General features: G+C 36.8%; 1 protein-coding gene across 5 annotated transcripts in view; it reads left to right on the top strand.

Moving 5' to 3' along the window:
* arhgef10la (Rho guanine nucleotide exchange factor (GEF) 10-like a) overlaps positions 1-19,508 on the top strand; it is a 189,828-nt gene that overhangs the window by 35,051 nt on the left and 135,269 nt on the right. For 4 of the 5 annotated variants that reach the window (XR_008356170.1, XM_053483986.1, XM_053483987.1 and 1 more), the window contains exons 7-12: positions 350-433; positions 3,388-3,496; positions 5,821-5,924; positions 7,865-7,942; positions 10,298-10,477; positions 16,299-16,415. Coding sequence is in view for 4 of the 5 variants with exons in the window: in XM_053483986.1 (XP_053339961.1) it covers positions 350-433; positions 3,388-3,496; positions 5,821-5,924; positions 7,865-7,942; positions 10,298-10,477; positions 16,299-16,415 (672 nt within the window). In the remaining variant the exon portion in view is untranslated. The remainder of the gene's footprint in view (positions 1-349; positions 434-3,387; positions 3,497-5,820; positions 5,925-7,864; positions 7,943-10,297; positions 10,478-16,298; positions 16,416-19,508) is intronic. The other variant, XM_053483989.1, reaches the window with a different exon arrangement.

Raw genomic sequence — 19,508 nt, forward strand, 5'->3', positions numbered from 1 at the left:
ATTATACTATATACTGTATATAACTTATCTCCCTATCTCTTACAACATACCGCCTATAAACTGCCATTCCTTCACCAGTCTGCAAAGCAACTGAATGCTTTGATTTATTAAACCGGATGAAACTGATATAAAGAAATGAAGAGCATGTAGTAAACCTTTTCCCCAGGCTGCGCAAGCTTTACGCCAAAACCTTAACCCAAGCCACCTTCTCGCCACACTCACTCCACTCACCCTTTTTTTGTGTGCTTTTGGCATTAACCTTGACGTGCCTCTGTTTGTCCCTTCTGTTTTACACCTCTTCATTCATCCCTGACCTCTGCATTGCACTGTGCCTGCTGATGCTCTGTAGCTCTCCCATGATGTATGTCGTATTCGGGAACGTTGTGCCAAGACCAAGAGGGAGCTAACCTCGAAACTGGGAGGAAAGTACCAGGTATAAATCACGAAATTTAACATTTTGTGTTTTTTTTTTTTTTCATACATGCATATATTTTATCTATAATCTCAAATAATATTAAAGCCATTGACAAATGAATAAAATAGTATTTTTACAATACTAAGGGGTGAGCAAGTGCAGCAAGTAAAAAATGACTTGTAAAAAAAACTGTAATGGTTAGATGATTGGGATGGTTAGCACTGTTGCCTTGCTCCTCTAGGGTTGGGGTTTGAATTTAAGTCTGTTTGCATGGAGTTCTCTTTCTGTTCTTGGTGGGTTCCAAATTGCTTATAGTCCATGCTTAGGTGTGTTTGTGTGTGAACGATATCAGAGTATATCTTTTGCCTAAATTTTGCTGGGATATGCTTCAGGCCCCTTTTGTGCCCCCCTTAGAGCCTAAGGGGTATAACAATGAATGGATGGATGGATGGATGGATGACTGGGTCAGAGCATTTCCAAAACAACAGTTCTTGTAGGGTGTTTTTGCTATGCAGTGGTTAGTACTAATCAAAAGTTGCCCAAGGAAGGACAATCAGTGAACCAGTAACGGGGCCATGGCCATCCAAGGCTTACTGATGCACATGGGAAGCAAATGTTAGTCCATCTGGTCTGATACCAGAGAGGAGCTACTGTATCACGAACTGCTGAGTTCATGCTGATTTTCATAGAAAGTTGTTAGAAAACAGTGCATTATAGCTTGATTTTGTATGTACAGTAGCTACTCGGGTGCTGACTGGTCAGAGAAACCCATGCTGACTCCTGTTTAGTGCTGAAATCGCCTACATGTAAAAATCTGAAGTGGCCTGGTTTGAAGAGATGGCACCAGGATGCACTATGGGAATTAGGCAGAGACAAGATCATGCTCTGGACAATATTCTGCTGGGAAACCTTGGGTTCTGGTCTTCATGTTACTTTGACACCGACCGCCTTCCTAAACATTGTTAAAGGTCAAGTACATCCCTTCTTGGCTGTGGTATTCATTAACATCAGTGGTCTCTTTAAGCAGGATAATGTGTCCTGACACATGAGAAAAAAAAAACTGTTCAAGAATGGTTTGATATTTAAAATTCCCCACATTCCCGTCTCTGGGATGTTCTGAAGCTTGCTCCATGAAGGCACCACCTTGCAACTTAAGGACTCACTTTACAGCACACCTTCCGAGGCAACATAGACAACATTAAGCATGTTGTTTTAATGTTATGGCTTATGTATGTGTGTGCTTTATGTAGCTTAGTTACATATTTGTGCATGTGTTTCATCATTTTTTTTCACACATTTCAGACTTTTATTCATTCATACCATGTTTTTGTGTAAAAATAAGAAGCTTATTCGTGCATCTTCATAAAATATATACAGTATAATATGTTACATGTATGTGTGCCTAAACCTAGAGATTTATTTTTAACATTTTTTAAGTATGTCTTTTTTATTGTTGTTTCCTTTTTTCTACATGTACAGTACTGTAGGTCTCACATGCATCTGTATACTGTACCATGTCCTGTTTCAATAGCAGCATATTTTTAAGCTAGTACTTTTCTTGCGTCTTTTTTTTAGCCATGTATTGTCTATATGACATATTATCTATAATATGTAAATCAGTAATTCAAGTGTCACTCACTCACCCTTTATGTCTGCAAAAAGAGGAGGAACATTATGCACCTGCCTAAATTCTGTAAAAAAAAAACAAAACTATATAATTATTCGCATATAGACAAGCCAAGACTTTCATTGTGTATTATTTTAGGCATACCATTTCATTTATATTCATATGTAAATCAGTAATTCAATGTGTGCCAACCATTTATGCTCATTTTTTTCACACGGACACACAAAAAAAAAATGCATCTGCATAAATTCTGTAAAAATGCTATATAAATTGTTGCATACTTTTATTGTGCATATTTTTGGTACATACATATCTTTGACAACCTCATGTAAATCAATATGTTATAGAATTTCATTTAGATCTTTTGTTTATCTGAAAGAGAGACTAAATATCTGTGTATATTTAGTATAAATACGTTTGCCTTTTTGTAAAATTCATATCAATAATTCATCTCATCCATCCATTTCTTTTTTTTTTTCTTTTTTAAAGATGAGGAACCCTATGCAATTACATAATAAACACATTATGCTTAATTGCATATAGCCAAGCCAAGGCTTTTATTGTGCATCTTTTGTGCATGTCTTTATTTGTGATTAGTGTCTGTCATTTATGTTTTGTCCTATATTGTATACTGTGTTATGCAGTTTGTGGCTTTATAGTTTTCCTGTCTTGTCATTGCTTTCACTGAATTGATTTTTAATGCACTTAATAATTATAAAATTACAGACCTAACTCAGTGGGATGGACTGACTCACTATCTAATGAGAAAATACGAATACTTTCTCCTTCTCTGCCCCAGTCTTTCATTGATGTCTGTCTCTTTATTTATACCAGTAGTCTATTATATATGTACAATAAATAAATGACAAATAAAAAATAAATATTGTTTTTCTCTACTAACATCATTCAGCCATAATCTGGATGGCTAATGCACTAAAAGAGACCAACAAACTGTGGAAACTTTTGTGGTTCTTTCAGACATTACTACAAATCAAATGTTTCTTTTTTGGGCTTTTCATAGGCCACTATAATCAGTGAATGATGCACATGAGTGCTGCCTTTTCTTGTTTTTCATATTTCACTTTTTTCCTCAGCATTGCTTTGACAGTACTAATTATTATTTTATTTAATCACAATGCATGTCCTGCTTTTTTTTGTTTGATTTAGTTTTTTTTGCCAATTTGAACCATGTTTTTTTTGCCCCCAAATATGAATAACTCATACTCTGGATATTAAGAAAGATGAATCAAAAAGCGATGTTTGTTGACGTTGATTCTTGACCATCATGATTAAAGATCATGCCATGTTTTTCTTTATTTATGGGTTTGTTTCTCCTCTGCTACAGATGCATCAGCTCATGAGAGCAGCGCGAAGTGGTACTAAAGACGGCCTAGAGAAGACCAAGATGGCTGTCATGAGGAAAGTGTCCTTTCTCCAGAAAAAAGATCACTCCGGTAAAGTAAAATTAGTTTTGTCTAGCTTCCTCCCAAATTATATTCGCATGATGACCTTTCAGCCACGATGATTGACACTTTTTAAGCAAATCATATTTGGCAGGTTTACTGTATGTTTGTACTGTATGCTTTTTTTATTTACCAATTAATGTTTTCTTGTAAATCACCTACATTGCTGGAGTAGAAATCTGTTTGGATTACCTGTAGTATATTTCAAGGAGTGTGCTGTGCTTGGGAATAAAAGATTTTCATAGCCTTTAGTCAAGCTAGAAGTCCAAGTTCTTACTGTACATGCTTCATTTTTTAACAACAAACAAAAAGAATAAACAGATACGTTTCTACTATTGCTTTCTCAAATACTTATTTTATAAATACCAAAAGATTCAAGGGAACCAAAAGTGAAATTCCTGGAACTAGGCTAAGAACCCTTCAACACATTATGAAAACCTAGAAGGATAGTGTTGGATGTCCAACTTTGTGGAAGAAATGTGACCATGATTGGAAGTTACTTAAACAATTGTTAAAAGTCCATGGTAAAAAAAAAAGTGAAGGTAAGAGCATTTCCATACATACAAAGTAATGCGAACTCGCAGGATTGGGACTAAACAGCTGTGTGGCCATAATAATTTGCAAGGCCTTTAAAGGAGTTCCTGGGAGGCCAGTGTTTCAGATGTGAAGCATCTCCAATCAGGTCTCCAGTGTAACTTGCTTCCTTGATGTACCCAAACAAAGAAGATTTAGAGAAATAATGGGAGTTTTTTCTCTCATAACTGTGTATTCCTTGTTTAAGTTGAACACCCCTTGTACAGTATAATGGAAAACAGGGGGCATGGTTGGCAGTGGGTGTTATAGCTGGTTCCTTTTTCAATTCTGAGATTGGGTTACTGTTTGTGTAGAGGCCGTATAGATTTCTTGCGTTTCCCTGGACCTCCCAAAAAACTCTAGGGTGGATTACCTATACTAATTTGCCCTATAGTGTGAATGGGCTTATTTGTAATAATGGTGCTGTACAATGGACTTTTGTCCCATTCTGAATGTTTTCTCTCTTGATTTTAAAGGTCCCATATCTTGCTATTTCAGAATGGCCAAATCCTTTACTTTACTCCTCTTACCAATGTGCCATTTCAGTGTTTATCTAAAAGACCTACTACTGAGCCAAGCCCTACCAGAAAACAGCAGAGCAGGGCAAAAAGCTTGGGAGGGGATCCTTTTTATATGAAGTCACCAATAGGGGAATGCAATCTACAGTAAATTAGCTTAATTAAACTCAGACTGATGTTGTACTGTATTGTACATGCACAACGGAGCCCCATCTGAGTGTATAAAAATGATTGCAATAGGAATTTTTCATTATAAGTTTCTTTTAATTATTCCTGGGAATGGTCTGAATTAAATTCGACAAGGATGATTAAATTAAAAATGAAGGCTGCTAGACTCCCACTAAAGTCAGAGGTGATGATCCAGCTTTCTGAACGTCAGGTCCAGAGAGAAATGTCCTGATTAATTTTAGGTGTTGATCTGATGTGGCTCAAACGTTATATTAAATGTGTTGATTCTGTCTGCCACTATTACTATTCCAGTCATTAACTGCGAAGCTTACCAAAGCCTGTTTGAGAATCAGAAGGATTTTGTCGGCCTGTATCTGTGAGAATTGTCTTTTTTTTTTTCCTTCAGGCTCCTTTGTAATTCTATGTTTGGATGTGGCGTAGAACAGCTTGCTTGTACTCTGCTTCAGATTTGCAGCACTGCTTAAGCTAGTTTTTTTTCTTCTTCTTTTTTCCAAACCTCACCCAGTTCATTTCAAGCAGGAATAAGATTGACAGAGCGACTGTCAGAACTGAAATGCAGGTCTAGACCACTAATGAGCAAAATCGAAGGCAACAGTGGTAAGGATAAACATCCTGAGAACATTAAGAAGTAACCTTGAAAGGGTCCATGACTGAAAAAGGGTAACCTGTCCTTCTCTGATCTATGAGAGGATCCTGGTTCAAACAAAATAAGGATCTATGAAATACAACAAGGAATGGTGTCAAAAGTGTATCGGATAAAGTGGATAAACAAAAAGTTATAAAGTAGGTATCTACTCCTGTATCTGTTTTTTTTGCTCCAGATCTTCACATCTGTATTCAGACTTCAAACTGCCATGGCATGGCCTAAACAGGAAGCAGTTTTTTTTATAATCCCATTTAATATTTAACCCTACTGTACATCTTCTTAAAACATATGTGCATACATTAATACATTAGATCATTTATTCTGTGGTTGAAAGTGAAGTAACCAAAATGTATTTTCTGTGATGCCTGTCCTCTCTGTGTGTCCCTCAGATGAAGCTGAAGATGATGCTGGCTATCTGGATGTGATGGTTACCGAGGCCAAGCATCCTCCTGCGAAGCTGAGTCCAATGCCAGAGGGACTTAGCAGTCACCAGGTCTGTGTGTGTATGTGTGAAGTGATTAAAAGAGAAGGAATCACTTTAAAAGTGATTAAAAAGCTGCCGTCTTCACAATCATATTAAGGCTGTAGGACCCAGTCTCAGGATATTTTTCAGTATTGACTTGAAATTGTCATTGGCATTTGGATTTGGGCTTGGTCTCGATGTGCATTTCTTAACTTTTTTTTTTTTTTAACTAATAAAAACAAAACAAAATCATTGGCGTAATGCATGGATTAGGCTAACTAGTTAGAAGAACGAACATAATTGGTTTGAGTTTAAGACCAGGAGCAGACGTGGACTTAATTCTTGCCTTTTTTCATGTTTGTGACAATTACAGTACTTTGTCCCCCAGTGAATACATTACATTTGTAAGAGCGGTGAATATAACGTGGGAAAGTAACACAATTTATATGTATTAATAATAAAATGATTTGAAGGATTAACACCATCTTTGTAGGACAAAACTGTTTTACTGCTTTACTCTCATACTGAGCAGGCAGAAGAAGCAAAGAAGAGTTTCTATAGCAAGATTAAAGAATTCTGCTGTTGTGGGGGACGCTTGCTAAAAATAAAAACATTAGACGTGTTGGCGACTGTTTAAGGAGCCATCTGGAGACAACCAGAGTTTATCTTATCAGACTGTGTAAATTTGAGCAAGCAAAATTAGCAGTTTTGTGCTTTTTTTATTACCTTTGGTTGAAAAAATGTCCTAATGCAAATTAGGCTAATTTCAATATAATAATGTTTATATTGAAATATTAGTGATTAATTGATTATTGTTTGTTAATGGACAGTAAAGAAATTTTAACACTATCGGTAACCCAGTTATACGCCTAAATCTATTGTCCTGTCTAGGTCTGCAGATGTCTTTGCAGTTCTCATGAGAATTTCTAAATTTGATCTGGAATATATGAATAAAATAAAATAAATGCTTGGATTTAAGACTGTCTTTCATCAATCTTGGCTTGTCCTTGGCTTGAGTTCAACAGTGAATCCTATAGGCAAAATGCTAACAGTTAAACAAGTGTTGGACAGAAGGTTGCTTTATGTATTAAAAGATTTTTGTTTTCTTATTTAAGTAAAATCTTGAGGAAATGTTAAATGGAATTAAGTAAAATAGAAGAAGAAGGAACTATTCACAAGGCTACATAACATTATTCGTTGAAACTAACAATGTAGTTACATAGGTAGTAAAATCACGTACAAAAAATGTGCTGGTATATCAAAGCACTCGTATATCAAAGTGAATTTCATCATAAGAAATAATGGAAACTCAGATAATTCGTTCCACAACCAAAAGTAAAAAAATAAAACCGAATAACCTGCACTTTACCTTTGATTAGAACCGTGGCTGAAGAAAGATGAGAAAGGAGAGGAGGAGGGCCACTTTGTCTCACACACACACACACACACACACACACACACACACACACACACACACACACACACACACACACACACGAACAAAATTGCTGCTCTGTCAGAAAATGTCTTTAACTAGAATCCTTGCTAATGACACTTGCTTTTGCCTATTTTTGAGGATTTCGCAGAAATGTGACTTTGCATTTGAACCTGATTCATTTTTTTGACGTAGGACAGGAATAGTAGTCTTTTCAACCATTTTTTTCACGGGAGCCGTTGTTGCAGGCCATTGTTACTAAAAAAAATCAATACACTTGGACACAAAATAAAAAAATGCTTTGCGCGTGCTCACACGTAGTCACAATGTTACAGTAAATTATATATATTTATTATATTATTTATATATATATATATAATTATGTATATTTATTTATATTAAATATTGACTATACAAGTGACACATGCAGAGTGAGCATGGAAGAGCATTGGCAAAACATTTGGAGACCAAGTTACTCACAAACCAAGGTTTTACTGTACAGTAAATGTTATTGACTTTCTTTTTTTTTTTCCAGATTGTTCGGCGTCACATTCTAGGCTCCATTGTGCAAAGTGAAAGGAGTTACCTGGAATCTCTTAAACGAATCCTTCAAGTGAGTTACTTTTGGGTGGTTTCTGGTTGAATTTAGTTCACAAAAATGATCCAATCAGCAATTTCAGTTTGAAAGTTTCTGTGAGTAGTATACTTTATTAATTCATTGTGTTACAATTCATTAGAAAACAAGTAAAAAAAAATCTTGTCTGCTTGGTTGGACTTGAAGGGATAGTTCAGGGTTTTTAAAATCTGACTTCAATGAAAAGATTGAGGTGCATATAAATAGATTACAATAGGTTTTGGTCATTAAAAATGTTCCTTCTCTGCTCTGCAAACTGTGAAGGTTGTCACTTGAACGTGAGTACAATGTAAATGTAATTTTAAAGTTCAGCTGACACCTGTGAAATAGCCGTATGACTATTAAAGAGTTAAATTTGTATTAAATACACTGCACTGTTGAAAGATATAAACTCGATTTGGCTTTGTGGGACTATAGAAGATTCATATGAGTCTCAGCTAATCTTTGGAATGCATTTTTGTAAAAGGGCTGTTAAATTTGACCCCAATTACTTGTATTGTATTCGCGTTGTGGGTGAGAAACTTGACAGTCAGTGTGCAGAGCAGCAAAATGTGTAGCAACCAAGACCTATTGTAATGTACTTACTGTATATGCACCTCAATTTTGATTTAAGGCAGACTTGAAAACCCCTGAATTATCCCTTTAAAAAGTCCATAAACGTTAGAGTGAATTACGGTTGGTTTAAAATATAGAATTATATTAATTATAATATATATATATATATATATATATAAATATTAATATATATTTTAATTCTTTTTAAAAATTATTTTTATTTTTAAGAATTATTTTTATTTTTTATTTTTTTTATTCTTTAATTTTACGCATTCATGCTAATAAGTAGGTATAGCTTAACTAAGTAAAATCTGTTAATATTTTTATTTATTGGTTAAATGTAAAAAAAAATTATTGTGAAATAATATTTTGGTAAGAATTTAATCATTGGCAAATAAATGTGGTAAAAGAGGAATAAAACAGTTCAGGGTGCAAACAGTAATGCCCATAATTGATTATTTTCTTATAACATTTTCTTATACACCATTTCTGATCTGATGATGTTAAGCCAAGCTGGTTAAATCAATCCAATTTTGTCCCTTGGTTCTTCTATTTCATATACTTTTAAAAATCTTTTAGATTCAATTTAAAAACTTTCCTCATCCAGTCATTGAATAAATAAACCTCTTTGACTGCACCTGGAATATAATGCCTGGAATATCTGCAAACGATTTAGAAGTCCAAGTTTGAAACGAAGCCTGAGCTTTAATGTGTTGTGTAATCAGATTCATACCAAGTTATGCATCCTTTTAAAGGCAACCCAATCTCCTGTCTGCGAGTCGAGTTCCATGTAGCTATGATCTCAGCAGGTGCAGGGAAAAGCATTTATTATCATTTCTCTTCCCAGGCAGAGGCACGGTCCAAATTGAATCACAGATCAATGACAAATGGTTCCTACAGTATATGAAATCTAGTCCATCTGGATCCGTGCGATTTTCCCCTACCTTTGTTGTGGAATGAAAGCTCTGTCTATAGTCCTTTGCATTTTGAGTTCTCATTATAATGTCTCAGATCATCGGCCTGATGTGTTCAACAAGTGCATTTGGCAATAAAGCTGCATCGACTTAATCGGTGAGGGCGTAACCAAAAAATAAAAGCATGAAAAATTGAGTCCCGGAGTTGCCGCTGTAGGGCTTGTTAGAGAAGCACATTCCCGTTGGCTTATCCTCAGCCTTAATTTGTCCTTGTCGATAATTCATTAGCAGTGGTGAATGTGGGGGAGGAAAGAAAGTGGTCATGAAAAATCTATTGTTTCCTCAGTATCTTAGCTTTTAATGACTAGACTTCGCTGTTTATTCATAAACATTTGTGTGAGTGTGTGTTCTAAATGGATAGAAGTCTCACCAAGGCTGTAACTAGAAAACAGGATAATTTGTCCTATTGATTTTGATTAGAGTGCAGGATGTATTAAGTACAGAATTACTAACATAAATACAAGCTTGTCTAATTGAAAATAATCCATGTTTTATATATATAAAAAAAAAAACTGATAGCAGTAAAGATGTAATAAAAAGCGATCATAGAAAATTACCTAAGGCTTGATGAGGGCTATCGGGTTTCTCCTTGAATCAGATATGAGCCATTTTAAAAGTATAATTTTATGCTGTATTTTTAAAAAATGAATTGATTATATGTGTGCTCAAATCCCCCTTCTATTCAAATGCATCCCTCTTTCTTATCCCAACTTTTTCCTTTCATGGTAAAATGAACCATTTTGGTAAGATCACTTTTTAAAATGACAGCTCTGAAAAAAAAAAAAAAAATCCTATCCTTCTACAGGAGTACCAAAGGCCATTGTTGGAGGCTGAGCCTCGCATCCTGAGCCCGAGGAAGATCAGGCCCATTTTCTTCCGTGTGCGGGAGATCACTCAATGCCACTGCATGTTCCAGATTGCTTTGGCTTCCCGTGTGGCAGAGTGGGACTCTAGCGAGAAGATTGGTGACCTCTTCGTTGCCTCGGTGAGAAATAATGTGCTTTTCTTTCCCTGCCAAAAATTTTACAGTTCGGTTAAATGTCAATTGTGTTTTAACTCTTTAGTTTAGCTTTCCATTTAAAATCCTAAACCTAAGACTTTTGAATCATATCTACTTGTGTTGTAATTATTTTATGGTAAACAAACACAGCTAGAGGACTAAGGTGATGTGCCATAGTTGCTATTCTCCAAAAAGTACGCCTAATGGAATAGTAACTGTATTTGTTCATTTATCTACTATCTCTAGTAGCTGCATTATTTTGGGTAGGGTCAGGTACCCCTTTTCCACCAATGCAGAGCTAGTTCTGAGCCAGTGCCCAATTTAGAACCAGTTCTTTGTTTTCAGGCAGCTAGGCACCAGCCCTCAGACAAAAAACTCGGTTGCATGGTGGCACCAATATTTTGCTGGGCTAGAACAACAACAACAAAAAAAGCTTACTGTGCAAGCATTACTCTCTCTAGCCCATGGAAAAACAAAGCCAGTTGTTAGGTTCCCTACTAAACCAGCTCTAAACTGGTGCTAGCCAAAAGCCTAATAGCCTAATAGTGGACCTGGGTAACACTTGTCTTAGTGCCAGGAGGGAAAATCACAACCTCCTCCCACTCTCTTTTTGGAAATTATTTCAGCCTAGGGCCTGATGCATACTGTACGTATTTAAACACTTATTTTACACCGTTTTGGTCTTCAAAATGATGTGGTGTCTAGAATTTTTAATGTTGCCGGTTTTTCAAAGTCAGAATGACTTTAATGAAATGACATCGTAGCCACTTTGATTGCATGCCTGTAGGATAATGTGAAACTAATGTCTCCAACACAGTGCTAAAAATTTATTCGAAGAACAACATTAATACCAAACTAGCCTGAGCGGATCTCGAACTTTGGTCGGTGTGGTGATAGCATTGCTTGCTTAATACTGGACCACTATGGAACATGTTGTCTGTGCAAATAATGCTACAAATACCGGACAACAGCAATTTACTCATATTAAGTTGGAAAGCAGTCAAAAGGGAAAAAATGCACTTAATGTATGAGATGTTTTCTGTGAAAGCAGACATGATGCTGTTTGGATTCTGTGCAGACACCATATTGCACTCAGGGGTAATTTGGGAGCCGAGACGCACCTCATGGTAATATTTGTAATATTTCTGAAAGAAAACGAAACAAAGAGGTAACATTACAACACATTACACAAGAGTACGTGACATGAGATGCACTCACAATCTCTGATCTGGGGCCATATTTACAAATCTTCTCAGGATAACTCCTAGGAATTACGCTGAAAGTGAATTTAGGACTAAAAATTCTCCTACTTAAAAGTAGGACATGGAGATTATTTAATGAAGCTTCCTACTCTTACTTTCAGTGAGGGGTAGGACTGCTTCTAGGAAAGCATGTGACGTCACTGTTTACGACACCGAGAGCGGCAAAAGTAGGCTACAGATTATATATATAGTGGTGTGAAAAACTATTTGCCCCCTTCCTGATTTCTTATTCTTTTGCATGTTTGTCACACTTAAATGTTTCTGCTCATCAAAAACCGTTAACTATTAGTCAAAGATAACATAATTGAACACAAAATGCAGTTTTTAAATGAAGATTATGTTATTAAGGGAGAAAAAAAACTCCAAATCTACATGGCCCTGTGTGAAAAAGTAATTGCCCCCCCTTGTTAAAAAATAACTTAACTGTGGTTTATCACAGTTAAAAGTTCAATTTCTGTAGTCACCCCCAGGCCTGATTACTGCCACACCTGTTTCAATCAAAAAATCACTTAAATAGGAGCTACCTGACACAGAGAAGTAGACCAAAAGCACCTCAAAAGCTAGACATTATGCCAAGATCCAAAGAAATTCTGAAAAAAATGAGAACAAAAGTAATTAAGCTCTATCAGTCTGGTAAAGGTTATAAAGCCATTTCTAAAGCTTTGGGACTCCAGCGAACCACAGTGAGAGCCATCATCCACAAATGGCAAAAACATGGAACAGTGGTGAACCTTCCCAGGAGTGGCCAGCCGACCAAAATTACCCCAAGAGCGCAGAGACAACTCATCCGAGAGGCCACAAAAGACCCCAGGACAACAACTAAAGAACTGCAGGCCTTACTTGCCTCAATTAAGGTCAGTGTTCACGACTCCACCATAAGAAAGGGACTGTGCAAAAACGGCCTGCATGGCAGATTTCCAAGGCGCAAACCACTTAAGCAAAAAGAACATCAAGGCTCGTCTCAATTTTGCTAAAAAACATCTCAATGATTGCCAAGACTTTTGGGAAAATACCTTGTGGACCGACGAGACAAAAGTTGAACTTTTTGGAAGGTGCGTGTCCCGTTACATCTGGCGTAAAAGTAACACAGCATTTCAGAAAAAGAACACCATACCAACAGTAAAATATGGGGGTGGTAGTGTGATGGTCTGGGGTTGTTTTGCTGCTTCAGGACCTGGAAGGCTTGCTGTGATAGATGGAACCATGAATTCTACTGTCTACCAAAAAATCCTGAAGGAGAATGTCCGGCCATCTGTTCGTCAACTCAAGCTGAAGCGATCTTGGGTGCTGCAGCGGGACAATGACCCAAAACACACCAGCAAATCCACCTCTGAATGGCTGAAGAAAAACAAAATGAAGACTTTGGAGTGGCCTAGTCAAAGTCCTGACCTGAATCCTATTGAGATGTTGTGGCATGACCTTAAAAAGGCGGTTCATGCTAGAAAACTCTCAAATAAAGCTGAATTACAACAATTCTGCAAAGATGAGTGGGCCAAAATTCCTCCAGAGCTCTGTAAAAGACTCGTTGCAAGTTATCGCAACACTTGATTGCAGTTATTGCTGCTAAGGGTGGCCCAATCAGTTATTAGGTTCAGGGGGCAATTACTTTTTCACACAGGGCCATGTAAGTTTGGATTTTTTTTCTCCCTAAATAATAAAAACCATCATTTAAAAACTGCATTTTGTGTTTACTTGTGTTATCTTTGACTAATAGTTAAATGTGTTTGATGATCAGAAACATTTAAGTGTGACAAACATGCAAAAGAATAAGAAATCAGGAAGGGGGCAAATAGTTTTTCACACCACTGTATATATATAGAGTTCTAATAATTATGACAGTTATTAGTAGTTTTAAACTGTTAAAATCAGTGATAATAGACAAAACTTATAAATGCATGACTCAGATGCATGAAGTTATGCTGATCAGACTGCTCCTATAATAGAGTACTGTAGTATAGAACTTTCGCAATCTGCTAAAAAGGCCTCCATAAATAAAGGTAAACTGGAGAGGGTGAGAGCGTTTTGCTTGCGGAGGAGGTAGTAAAAAGTACAGAAATAATTAATGTAAAAATCTGCCCTACTCAGATATAAAGTGAGCGGACGCAATTTATGAAACCATCAACACCACCTGTCAGGTTGCTGCACGTGTACCCCTGAGGAGCTATGTTAATGAAGTGCTGGAATGAAATTGCAGATTATAACAGAGAATCCCAAAAAAGAGTGGTGTACGCTGTCTGACTGATAAATCATGTTGCATCCTAAGCCACTTGAGTGTTGATGCTATGATGATGTTTTTCGTTCACATAAGCCTTTTCATTGGTGCTCGGGGCGATTATTTTAGTGTGTGTGCCATGGATGATGCCAGCAACTCCAGGGAAACCAGCGATGTGCAAGATTTCACGCTGTGTGCTGGGGAAATGTATGAATCTCCTCATGATCTGTGGTGCTGTAAAAGCAAAGTTTGATTTATTATTGCCGACATTGTCGCCCGTGACAACCCAAATCATCACTGTTGCAAAGCTGCATCTTCGCTGTTACTAAAAAACATAAAAGAGTTTTCGCCTTATTTTCTACGGAGACAGCATACAAAATATTTGTTGAAGGACCAGTTGCATACCGCACAAGATCTGTCACAAAAGTATTCCATTTTTGTCCAAACATTTTTTATAACGAGCTCCGTGTTATTCGATGTCCCAAAAACGTTTTTTTCTCCGTGACTGTCTGAAATTTTCTCGCTCCTAACCAGTAAGGACAACCAGTTAGGGGCTTTTCTGAATTTTGGTGGCAATTAGAGTGATTTCTTATTATAAGAATGTTTAAAAATTGCTGTCACTCCTAAAAGTAGAAATTTCATCAATTTGAGAATTTTTGCCCTTTTTTCCTATTCTTGGACAGTTAAAATTAAAATGTAAAATGTTAGGAACTTAAGGGACCATTTATGTGATCTGCAAATGGATCTTACTTGCAATAAATACTCTAAAGTTTGTTGTATTTGCAATGTCGTGTTTGGGTCATTCATTGAACCTTTAGTAATTCTATCTTTTACAAACAAGGTAATTGCAACATCTTTGCAACTTTATTACAATGCTCATCCAACATTAGGGTTCCTGCTGAGTTTCCCTATTGCCATGCATTAAGTCAGTGCCTGAAATCTGGAGAACACAGAGAAAGCCCAAAAGAACACGATGAGAACATGCAAAACTTTGCACACAACTCGGGTTCAAAGCCACAACCCTGGAGCCATGATGCAGCAGCATTACCCGCTGTTCCACCTACAATAATTCCTAATGAAGTAAATTTTTTCAATTTTCCCAATTTAAACACAAAAGGCTAGACACCGACTGTTTTATTGCACATTCACCTAACTCACTAAGGGTATGAAAAGAAAGAATGAATAAAAAAAAAAAAAAGCTGCTGAAAAGCATTTCTTTTCAATGGCCTAATACTTATACCGTTAATTGGTTGAATTTAACATCTAGGTCAAGAGTCTTCAAGTGTTGTCGTAAAGGTCTGATTGAAGTGACAAATGTTTAGTAGTTCTCATTTTCTGAAAATGCATTTAGATAAAATGAATGCTTGTACTTTTCATATAAAATATCTTCATCTTTCTTTTTCTTCAGGGGGAAAAAAAAAACCCTCTGAACAATAGAGAAAGATGAAAGAAAAGCCTTAACTGGGAGTAAAGCATTAGCGAGTAGGTTATATCACTATATCACATTGACCCCTTTCAAATGATGAAGCAATTACTGCGAGCAACGATGGTGTTCTTTATCACAGGGTGATGAGAGATGCGTTTGCATCGCGACACTGCAGGAAGGCTAATGGCCTAATGAATGAGTACAGCTATGACCCTCGATGCAGAGAGCATCTACAGAGCCTGCTCATTATTCACCGGTTAAAAGAGCCCACTTGGCCTCATTGATGTTCTTCGGGTTTAGACAGAAGCCCCTAAGCATGAAGAGCTAATGGGAATTCTTTTCCCCCCCCTTAAGCTAAAATTATGTAATAATTCCCTACTGATTTTATATACAAATTTAAAAGAAAAAAAACCCCACACACGCACACCCATATACCGTAGATTATGTCCTATGTATAACTGGGCAAGTTTTGCTTTTATGTGAATCTGAACCACCGTTTGGTTTTAATCAAAGCTGAACCAATGAACGGATGATTTTTTTAATTATTATTTATTGCTTTTTATTTATTTTTTATTTTTCGCTAGTGCTCAATATGACCACCTGTAATGGATATTTAAGGGTGTTTGAATTGCAAGGTAGCAAACGATCAACTCTGTAAGTACTTCAGGAAAATTACCGTTCATTTCCCTATCGCTCAGCCCTGCAATCATGCAAGGTTTTGGGAAAAGCACCAAGTTTTCAGCAGTTTTCCTTCGTCAAATCAAAAAGATTGAATATCGTAGCTTAAATATTCAACATTGTTTAAGCACTGTGACTGGTACACTTGGGTACGTTTGATTAAATCCAAAAGAGTTGATTGTTATCCATTTCTTTTGTCACTTTTCACTCATTGATTTTCTTCCCCAGTTCTCCAAGTCCATGGTGCTGGATGTTTACAGCGATTACGTGAATAACTTCACCAATGCCATGGCCCTCATCAAGAAGGCCTGCTTATCCAAACCTGCCTTCCTGGAGTTCCTCAAGGTAAGTGCAGTTGAATGCATGCCATTTGTGTTCTGCTGACGTTATGAGGGGTGTTCAAGTCAAAATGGGACTTGTAATAAAACTCATGAATGAAACATAAAACCGATTGACCTTTATGGGAGACTTCAAGCACAATATGGTGATGAGACTTTTAGCCGCAGTAAAACATTTTAATGATGCAAATGTTATAAAGAAGGCCATACTTTCTTGAATGATGATCCTTTTGGGAAATTTAAGGAGTTCCTGGGAGGCCAGTGTTTCAAACTTGAAGCAGACAGTTTAAACATGGCACCAGCGTACAGCCATGGCCAAACTTTTCAAAATTAATTTTCACACTCAGCTTCAGTGTTTTTAGATCTTTTTGTCAGATGTTACTACGGTATAGTGAAGTATAATTACAAGCATTTCGCAAGTGGCAAAGGTTTTTATTGACAAGTTTATGCAGAGTCAATATTTGCAGTGTTTTCCCTTTTTTTTTTTTCAAAACCGCTGCAATTCTCCCCAGCATGCTGCCAATAAACTCCTGGGTCACATCCTGACCTTATGGCAGGCCATTCTTGCTTAAGGGCTTGGGGTTTGTCAGAATTTTGGGGTTTTGTTTGTCCACCTGCCTCTTGAGGCTTTTCCACTTTGACACTTCTAGAATACTTTAAATTACACTTCAGTATACCATAGTAACATCTGAAAGATTCAAAAACACTGATGCAGCAGACTTTGTGAAAATGACGATTTGCATCTTTCTCAAAACTTTTGTTTTGAGACAGCTGTATTAAGAGAACTTTTTACCTAGATGGTATCCAAAAGTGCATTAGCATAGCAGGGAATTATATATAGAAATAAACAGAGTTTTTACTTTCATAGTTGTAAATCCGATATTAACGTCCCAATTTGACTTGAACAACCCTTGTGCATTTACAGCATTCAGTACTTTTTTTTTTTTTTAATCCAAACTGTACTCGGCCAATTTATGCCAGTCAAATGCTTTCTAGGACACATTTATCCCATCTCTGTAAACAAGCCGTCACTCCACTGTAACAGCAAGCTAGCATTAAACATCATGGTTGTGCAGCTTGTCCTTCCAAATAATCTCTTGTGTTTTGAAAAAAAAAAAAAAAGATTGACATTTCCCCTTTACCTCATGGTAGTCTAATGGTTTTGTGGCAGCAGGAATGAGCTTAAAACAGAAAAACCTGCTGTGGGCCAATAACAAATGGGCCAAGGCCCAGTACCAGTCCAGAGTGCAGCAGTTGGAGGTCAGTGCTCTAGGCCACCGAACACGGCATAGTTGCAGTGGGTACAATTTGCGGTGTTAATCTACACATATTTGTAGGTAATCATACATACTTGAAAATAAAATGTGTTTAAACCCGTGGGCTCTAGTTTCTATTATTATTTATTAATAGTGTTTTTTAAAATCTACTTGTGAAAAGGACTTGAACATTTTCATCATTAACTTTCAGTTTCAGAAAGACCATGTTATTTAACCTGTAGGTTAACCCAAACAGAATTACAGATCTGTTTCTTGGACATTTTAATATCTTATACTTGTAAAATCCATAAATTGAGTTTTTTTTATATTTTGAGAATTTATTTAGAGTTTGTCAATAATGTAAGAATTTGCTTATTTAAAAAAAATTAGGGGTAAATAAATATTGGCACACATTCTATAAATGATATCATTTATTTAATCAATAGATCAAGTATTTCCTGTTAGCCTGGAAAAGTATGCTTGACTGCGAAGTGCGAATTTAACAAAATAAATGCTTTAAAAGTGAATAGAAATAACTAGCCACAAAATTATTGTTAAGTACAATATCCTCCTCTTTTCTTTAACTTGTCAGTCATTTTCAGTTTCCCTCAATTTTTCGTTTGTAGTTCCGACAGAAATCTTAGAGCATTCTGCAAGGCTGCTTTCTCATTGTTCAGTGGCTTTGGGATTGGGTGGTGCAGGACTATGTCCTCATGAGCCAGCTGTTTGTAAAAGTTTTTTTAATGAACAAGGAAATGTCTAGAAGTCGCATGTTCTCCCTGTGCTTGGTGGGTTTCCTCCGGTTCCCCCCCCACTATCCAAAGACTAGGCTAATTGCTTGTCGTGTGTGAATGAGTGTGTGCGCGCTTGTGTGCCCTGTGATGAATTTTCTCCCTGTCCTGGAAAAGCCTCCTTGCCTTCCACCACCCGGTACATAAAATGAGGGGTTTCCATGTCGAACTAAAAGTTGAAGTCTTTATAATTGGAATTGCTGCTAGGCGCAAGAAAAACACATTTAAATAATGAATTTCATTCTTCCAATTATTCCCCTAATATATATATATAATTGTATATAGACACATGCAAAGAAACCTGGCTTTCAGTAATATTTGGTCCAATATTTTCCGGATACACAGTTTGTTTTTTTGCAACCCCTCTCCAAAAGCATAAAATCAACACAAAGTGATTCAATGGCACAAGGCTTAAGCTGTTTGCCAATATATAAACACGATGTGGTTTCTTCTTTTGTCGGTTAAGTTTCTGCTTTGACATGTGCAGAATGCACAGAATTGCCAGGTACACTAAAGTATCTAATTTAGTACTAATAGCCCATTCCCCCATGGCACACACGTTCCACACACCGGCAGCACCAAATAAAGTGCAGTTTGCTGCAGAACATCATGCCAATTAACACTGGTGATAAAAACCAGAGCAGAGCAAACATCCCCATCTGTAACAGTGTTAGGGATTGATTTAAAGGGAAAAGCAGATGGATGCCACCAATGTGAAAAAAAAAAAAAGCTGAAACTGAGGACCTCAAAGAATATTTCTACCAATAGATTAAAGCTGTGGGGGGAAAAAATCAATGTTGGATGTTAATGAAGGTTAATTTCTGTTCCGCTATGAATCAATTCTGACCTGCTCTATCATTATTCGGTATGCTACCTCCACTGCAGACGACAAGAGTAGACTGTCGCGTATCATTGGCTCTGCTGAGACAGAGATTTGCTGCAGTCTGCCATCGCTCCATGACCTGCATGACTCCAGGACTTTAAAGCGAGCAGGAAAGATTGTGTCCACCACCCTCTCATAATAAAGACAAACTATTTGAAAAAACTCTAAAC

Source organism: Clarias gariepinus, chromosome 23, assembly GCF_024256425.1.
Source record: "Clarias gariepinus isolate MV-2021 ecotype Netherlands chromosome 23, CGAR_prim_01v2, whole genome shotgun sequence".
In the NCBI taxonomy this organism is placed as follows: Eukaryota; Metazoa; Chordata; class Actinopteri; order Siluriformes; family Clariidae; genus Clarias; species Clarias gariepinus.